This window comes from Montipora capricornis, chromosome 14 (genome assembly GCF_036669925.1).
Source record: "Montipora capricornis isolate CH-2021 chromosome 14, ASM3666992v2, whole genome shotgun sequence".
In the NCBI taxonomy this organism is placed as follows: Eukaryota; Metazoa; Cnidaria; class Anthozoa; order Scleractinia; family Acroporidae; genus Montipora; species Montipora capricornis.
This window is the reverse complement of record NC_090896.1, coordinates 9764554-9773092: the sequence shown is the minus strand read 5'-3', so window position 1 is coordinate 9773092 and position 8539 is coordinate 9764554. Positions and strand designations below refer to the sequence as shown.

The 8539-nt window shown below is 42.2% G+C and overlaps 1 protein-coding gene across 1 annotated transcript in view; it reads left to right on the top strand.

The window, feature by feature from the left end:
- Window positions 1–8386: 8386 nt before the first annotated feature.
- Window positions 8387–8539, top strand: part of LOC138033275 (uncharacterized) — a 14916-nt gene continuing 14763 nt past the window's right edge. Inside the window, exon 1 of the mRNA XM_068881040.1 lies at window positions 8387–8393. Coding sequence (XP_068737141.1) covers window positions 8387–8393 — 7 coding nt within the window. The remainder of the gene's footprint in view (window positions 8394–8539) is intronic.

Sequence of the window (8539 nt, the reverse complement as noted above, 5' to 3'; positions counted from 1 at the left end):
TTGTAGCTAAGTTACCTAGCCTAAGAATGGAAGCGAGGCAGCCAGTGACCCTGTTTTGATACAAAACCTTCGCACTGTTGTAATTTTAATATGGACTAATAAGAATTACAACAACACAATTTTCGTGATAAAGGCATTGGGGACTGTATCAATACAAGATCACCGGCAGCCTCGCAGCCATTCACAGGCTAGGTCGCTGAGCAAACAACTGTAGAATGGCCTATTTGATGATTTCGCGTTGTCGTTATGCAGAGTACCACAAAAATCTGTGCTAAAATGCATGCCTCACGTGCAGCACGATTATTTTTCCCCTTTTAACCAATAATATCATTGTTTTGTGGTTGTGTTGTTATTGCCGTTGCCGTTGTCGTCCTCCTTGCTTAAGCCTGGTTCTCACTTGTGGGATAAGCACGAGAATGAGTGGTATACGCGAACGCAGTAAGATCCAGTAAGATTCAAGATCTTCAACTTGTCCTGATCACGATATACTTTCCAATCTTTTTGTAATCCAGATCTTTTGGCTCTCTTGTAAAGCTTCCTTTTCTTCGTGCATAACTTAATTAGCTCGCAGGTGATCCATGGAGCGTTTTTCCGTGTTTGTATTTGTCGTTTCGGAATACACTCGTCGATTTCAGTAAATATCAGGTCAGACCATGCAGACCAGATAATATCAATGTTATCCTCTAAAAATGCACAGTGCCAGGGTTTGTAAGTGAGCAGCTCTCGAAGATAAGCCCAGTCTGCGTTGGAGTAAGAGTAGATCGCCTTGTTTAATTTTCCGGCGTTCGTAAGCTCGGCATGGAATTGAGGTGACAGTGCTATGTTCAGAAAAGGGATCTCTTTCAATCAAATTGTCAACAATGTCAGTATTCGATACCAAGACTAAATCCAAAATATTCGCCTCTCGTGTCGGGCTATCTACTAACTGGGTAAAGAAATTGCCCTGAACAATGTCCAACCGCAGAGTGTAATTTGCTGAATTTTTTAGCGCACAAGTATTTCGCCAATCAATCATACTGACGTTGAAGTGTCCGACCAAAATCAAATCATTTCTCAAACCAATTTCTTGGGGGGCAGTTTGCAAATTCTCAAGAGGCTTCGTTTCTTCGTTGAGGGTGGGGGAATCGTTCCTTCGTTTGGGGGGGGGGGGGGGTGGAGGGTCGGTAGAAGACTCCTAAAGTAATAACACGATCATCAGAGAATAAAATATCGATAAAAATAAATTCAGATTCAGTTTGAAGAGACTCTCGAGAAGTGGCTGTAATGTGGTCCCGCACGGCAATCAGCGAGCCTCTTCCATTGCATCCATTAGATTTACGATCTCGTCTAAATACCAAATAATTGTTAGGGAGGACTCCGCTGTCAGAGATAGAATTGTTCAAATGTGTTTCGGTTAGAACGATAATGTCGTGGAATCTACCACCTTGGGATGCTCTATCACTGAGCTATGGCAGACTCGTGGAAGCCATGCCATTAAACTAGGGTCATATGACATCTGTATATCAGGATACATTGTGAAATGTGGGAAGGGGGGAAATGGGAGACCTCGTAACACTAAATGTGCACTTAAACTCAAATATTTTTGTTCCTAATATAAGTGTCCCCATCCGAAGCAAATTGTTACCCAGAAATTCTCGTTTTTTCTGTACAATAATACAATACATACTTAATTGACCGCTCCCCATAGGGGCTTTTCAGGGCCAATGAAACACAACGAAACGACGGAACTGAACAACAACAACTATTTAGAATCCCAACCGGCCGGAGGCAAAATAGGTGGCTATTTACAAGTGCAGCTGGGAAGTTGAACCAGGGACAACCAGGATCAAATTCAACCAGTGGCCAGAACGTGTCTTGAACCTGGGATCCCCGGATCTCAAGACAAGCGTCCCAACCACTGGGCCACACTGCCTCCTTCTGTGCTGTGCGAGCCACGTGAACTTGGCAAAATTTGAAGAAATTTGGACCCACGTTCGTGTTGTGAGAGGCATGGGTCTACTCTCGATTTTACGTCACAATCTGAAAATAAAGGCGCGCCGCCAGCTTCTGGAGTCATGCGTCAGGTCCAGGCTAATCTACGCGACACAAGCGATACTGCCAAAATCGTTTGAAATGACCAAACTAAATAAATTCCCACGGAGGATGATACGGGGTGGATTCAATAAAAAAACTCAAAACCAAGGCGATTTTAGGTTCAAATATTTACGTCCAGACTGTGAGAGGATAGTCGGTACACCACCACTACGCGATTTTATCGAGGCGCTGTACCTACACCTGCAGGCACCTGAATGACGCACTCACCAAGCGCGTTCTATTTGAAAGACCTCAATGCAAGTATTACAGACCCCCGTTGTGTAAAATTTCTGAAATCCTGAATGTGTCCCAGTTCAGAGCCTAGAAGGCAACGTAGAATAAAGCAGAGCACACCAGCCTCATGAAGAAAAATCTAAACTTCAAAGTGGAGCTGGACGTCAAAGCGTTAGATACGCATCATGGAGGACAATAACTGAACTGAACTGAACAGCTTTGCATTGCTGTTTTGGAAGAAATTTTGCATTGCAAAGCAGTTTGTGACGTGGGTCCAAATTACTGCTAGTTTTGATAACTTTGCGCGTCTTCCCGGCAGATAAAAAGCTAAATTTTGAATCGTCAAATATATTTGCTTTCGGTGGGGAGATCAACACTGTAGACCAAAAATATTTGAGTTAGGTGCATTTAAACGAAATCATTCCTTGCATTTCTGGACGTATCTAAACCATTAACCTAATATGAATTTGCCCTGCATTAGCTCGAGCCAAGATCAACGAACAAATCAGTTGTCGCATTTGTGATGTGGTTGCCGAGAAAATGCAAAAAGGAACTTCTTGGATAACTCTGGCAAGAGATCTCGAACCAAAGATTCCAGAATCTGATATTGTCGAATTACAGGAGAACGAAGACTCTCCAAAGGAATGCTGTCGATTTGCGCTCAGAAAATGGTACCAGAGATTTACGTTCCAAGCAACAAGCCAGGAGCTCATGCGGTGTCTCACAAATATGGGTTTCGCAAACCTTAATTGGCATATAATGAAAGAACTCGGCCTTGTATCATACGAACATATCCCAGAGTCGGAGAGGTGACAAGTCATGCATCAGTTCGCTTGCTAATTGCGGAAAGTGCACGTGGCCATCGTTGATCAGTAACATGATCAACTTGACTAGATTTAACACTCGGTATCAGTTGCTAAAAGGCAGGATAACTTTATCTGGTGGATAAGTCACTACCGGGCAGTTTCAATCTGTGCATAGGTATTTGAATTTGGGCACGTAACCGTTGATATGCACATCCTAAGCACATGTAAGTAAAGGCGTGGACAAAACGTTTGGAGTATCCACCGGATAACGTTATCCGGCCTTTCAACAACTGGGGCCTAGTAAATACTGCAACCGATACTTATTTTTGGAGTCCTCTAACCATAAGATCTGCTCTGTCTTTACATTTGATGTAACAAAATTCGAATAACTGCAATCTGTGCACTGACGCATGCGCACTGCCCCAGTTACGGGGCAGGCATGCTTTATTTCCGATTCAATAGAGTATTTTTGTCGTCCTTTATTTTCCCTCGTTCGTTTGAACGGGGAAAAAAGGAAAAAGTATTCCAATATTCTTATACAGTGGCCTAGCGACAAACGCTGTACCCATTAGAAAGTAGAATGTAGTCGGAGTCAAAACGATTAATTCAATTTTTGTCTCACTGGTTCACCCACGCTGCTATTTTTTAGAGAGCACCTGATTGGCCTGTTGTGAGTAGTAGAATTTTCAAATATGTACGGCATTGGGAACGAGAACTTAAAATAGCTCTGCGAAACTAAAAATAGATTTTAAAAAACTATGATGGGGCATGGGGATCTGTTCTCAGTCTTACCTCATCCGCTCTTGATATCTCCCATCGCATTCGAAAATACATGGGTATAGGAAGCTAGAGGATATCCTCTACAGGTAAATTTTTCGTATAAACAACAAACAACAAACAACATCCAAGATGAACGCCTTAGCCAGAACCACAATTCCCGCTTAAATATATTGATAGATTTTTATTGATAAATGTACTTGACACAGATTATGCGGGGGCAAAAATTCGTGTCGAACGTTCAACTTGGTGCCGAATGTAAAAATGTAATATAGTCGTTTCAAAATCTTCGAAGAAGATTCATCCTCATAGTGCATGATTGTTCGTGAGAACATATATAGTAACCTCTACAAGTAAATTTTAAAGAAATAAAGAACATCGAAGATCAATGCTGCAGTCCTAACCACAATTTTTCCTCTTAAATATTTATAAATTTTGATTCAAAAACGTACTTGGCAAAGCTTGTGCGGGAAAAAACATACTCGGCGTATTCGCGTCAAACGTTGGTGCCGATATAATCACTGCTCATCTTTCGTTTTCCTTAAAGGGGCTATGAAATAGCATTTTAGCTCATTACAAAGTTGGTGTATGCTTGTAGGAGTAACAGGATTTATACAAAGTGTATTTGAAAATCTTTTGAAGCGCGTGTATTTGTCCATCCTTGCAGTGCATGATTATATGTGAGACGAAATAAAATAAAAAGGAAAACGCCTTCTTTCCACCCACGGTAGAAAGGTTGGCAAGAAAGCGAATTAAACTTCTTTATTTTATGCACAGTTTACACTACTTGTCTTGGCATTGCAGTGTCTTATTGCACCTTTCATAAGCATGAGGAGTTGCGGAGTTGCCGTTATTCAATCTCATTATTTCATTCGCTACTTTTATAGTACCAATTTTTTACGCTGAAAACCTTTCTCGTCCATAGAACAATATTTTCAACATGATATACTTGTATCGCAAGTGGTACTGCCTTGGCACTAATGCTTGCGTGACTTTCCCCTCCTGATTTGAATTTTGTTCGTGACTCGAGTATTCGTTGCTCTAGCCTCCTGCGCAGACATTCTTGTGGCTACTTGCTGAAACGAGCCACACATTCATTTCCCTTTGTTAAGTAACTGTCATCTGGAGAGCACGTGCGAGTTACAGTGGAACCAATTCTCCCCTGGGAACATCAATACAACTTGCTCACAGGGTACGAAGCTTTTGTAATGATCAATTTCACACGTTTGAAAGCTGGCGTCTGCATGAAAGTGAGATTTAAGTCCAAGGTAACCAGAGGTTTTTCTCTTCTCGCGGATTCGCGGCTCTCTCGCGGCTCAAGAAAACCTCTGGGACCAGAGTATAAAACTTGTTGAATCGAAGTTGAATGAGTTTAAAACTGTTTAAACTTTGCTTCAACAACCATTCAACATTTTGTTTGTTATCGCGAATGTTGAATGAAGTTGAAGCCGTTTGCCCCACTCATTAAACATCGTTGGGTATGCGCCTGCGCACTAATCGGTCTCAATGACGTATCCATGTCCATATCCATAGTAACAAGTCCGTATCAATAGTAACAAACGCGGCCACAGCATGGGACTGAATACCGGGCCTCTCGTGAAGCTTTGTTGAATCAAGTGTTGATGTGTTGGAACCGTTTGTCCACCCGACATGACCCCACAGTCAACATCGTTCAACAAAATAAAAAGGCAAAGGTTGAAACTGTTTACCCGGGCCTGCAGAAACATTTGTTTCCTCTTCTTGAGTATGCATTTGCACTCCCACTAGTCAAAATGCGAGTGCTTAGCAAAGGTATGGTGTCGTTTCATCTAAAACTGAAAGCGCTGTGGATATATATAAAGACGAAAAAAAAATATTAGTATTGCGAGTGTACTTGAGCTGCACTTTGAGCGCAAAGAACGTAAATAGGACAGTACGGAAAAAAGGCTAAAAAAATCATTGCGTTAAAGCCTGAACTTTCGGAAATTTTTCAGGCTGCTTAACGTTTGCATTGGCGATTATCGTCTATTTAATGTTTTTGTCTGGCGATCCGATCGTTTGCACCATAGTGCATTAACTACGTTCGTACTCAGTGTTTCTTCGATTTGAATCAATGACTACAAGAGAGGGTTTATTCGAATGAAGTAGCGCGGAAAGAAATGTAAATATGATATCAATCGTACAAGCAAACGCCACAAATAGGTGTGAAATGTATGGCTGGCAGTCACTTCTCAGTCAGTCGAACCGTCCGCTTTCGGTCACGCAAGCGAGCCGAGGGGAGAATGGGGATAAATCCAGATGTCTACATTTCTGAAGGGGGCTGGTTCGATTAACTCACTCAGTAAAGAGCCGAAAACATAATAGGCGGTATTCCATAAGACCGCGGAACCAACTCTGAGCGGCATGAGTTCGTATCGGCCTTCATATATTTCTATATCCACCATGTATGAGTTTACATGAGACCGACCTGACAATCAACTCCTCGTCTCGGTTGCTGGACCGAGACTAGAAATTCTCGTACCGGTCTGGGTTCGTACCGTCTCATGTAAATAACAACACATCTCAGACCGGGTCCAGAAATTTCAAGCCTGTATGCTTTTGGGTCAGCGGTATATTTATTCCAGCTCCTGTTGCCCGAGGACGAAAGATTGCGTGACGAGTCACAAGACGCTACCGTTCCTCTTGGACAGTTGTCGGGGATTGAAGTGCTCATGCCTTACTGCAAAAGCAACATGGCGTCCTTGTCATCAACGAAAATAAGCTGAGTGGATAACGTAACCGTTGTTGAAAGACCACACCTAAGGATTCTTAAGGTTATTGCTGTGGCAAAAAAGGATTTGTTGGCTGTTCTACAAACCGGTTTGGTAAATCGTTGATGTTTCAAATCATTCCCCGCCTCCAGTGTTTAAGACTGATGTATTAGTACTGGTGATATCGCCTCCGAGAACCACGTGAACAAGTTAGTGGGATGAAAACTTTCTTATAGCAGATTCATGTTGCCTTAGATGGCGAAGATAGCGAACAAGTTTCAGTTTGTCCCTGGCCTTCGAGCCACTGGAAAATCTTTCGAAGTTTCAACTTCCATTTGCCCACCCAGAAGCCTTGGTTGAAAGCAAACGTGTCCTGAAGATTCTGAAAACGCAAGAATTTTCAAAATCGTGTAAGAGCTATTGTTGTGGACTGGTAGTAAGTACCATAATTATTTTATACTTTGATAATTAATGTATATAAAAACTATATTTTATAAGCCCTAAATTGTTCATTCAGAAAATGAGTATTTCTATTGAAAGTCAGGTATTTTGTTGGGATGTCCCAGGTTTACTCTAGTACAGGAGTACACAACTGAAATTGAGTTTTGTGTTTTTGCTTAGTATTTATGCACCTATGAATGTTAAGTGCCCCAGGAAAGGTGGGGGGGGGGGGGGGGGTCGGGCTACCGACGGGGCTTTGACGGTGAGGTCTATGAGGACTGTGAGGTTTGATTGTACGACATATCCCATGGTGGGGAATTTGACATTGGCCACCATCTTCGATAATGAAGAGGGCTTGGAAATCAACAATAAGAAAGCAAGGTGACACACGGTAACACCAACCCGGTTTGGAAATCAACCTTGTTCCCAAGACTTTTCCCTCCCCACCTTGGAAAATACCCAGAAGGTGTTCAAATGAATTCCCCACGTTCGTGAGAGCTGGTTGAAAGGTGAGTGGTACATACCTTGCACTCTTATTGAGTGCAGCAAAGTCTAAAGGGTATTATTCTGGCCACCTTTACTCACCCCAGGGTGCGGGCTTTTTGCTACTTTTGGCTAATTATGTTTGTTGCGGGGCTTAACATTGATACGTGCATATAAGCTAGATAAAATTAACAAATCAAACGCAGTTCAGTGTTGTCTGTATTCTTATCAACAACGTTTGCCCATCTCAGTGGTAAAAATGTTGTGAACTTATGATGACGAATATCATTGTCAATAAGAGTAAAGACAACACTGAACAACATGCAGGCTCACTCTTTTGTGCTCATTTAAAGTGTTGGGAATCCTTGTATGTCCGGGACAAAGACGGGCCTAGTGAGGCTTTTAAAGTGTTGAACAAGCGGCTAATTCTCTTGGGAAAGTCCAAGATACACCCGCGGAGAATTTCAGGCTGGACCCTAGGCTTGTACTCGTATCTCGAAGGCGAAATCTATTATAAGAAAGCTGATTTCAAGAAGGCACTAGAGTGCTTACAGTCATCCTTAGACTTACGGAAAAGCTGGCGCAAGTTGATGACATTCTTCCTAGGTGTTTATAACGCAATGGGTAACTGCTAGTACGGCCTCAAAGATCTCACCAAAGCCCTTGAGTTTTACACCAAGGCTCTAAAGATGACAGAGAAAATGTTGAAGGGTGGTGAGTATCATTATAACTTGCCGGTTCTCAAAAAAAATCAAATAGGCACCATTTACGAGGGTCAAGGGCAATTACGATAAGGCCATTGAATACTACAAAGAGGCAATAAGGCTTTTAGAAGTGCAGGAAATGTCAGGTAATGAGAACAAAGCCGATTTTTGCAGGAACCTTGCAAATGCTTATCAATTTCAAGGAAATTTCGAGGAAGCGATGCAACCAGCTGACAAGGCCTTTGAAATACGAAAGAAAACGTCTTGAAGATCATCCGGATACAGTGCGAAG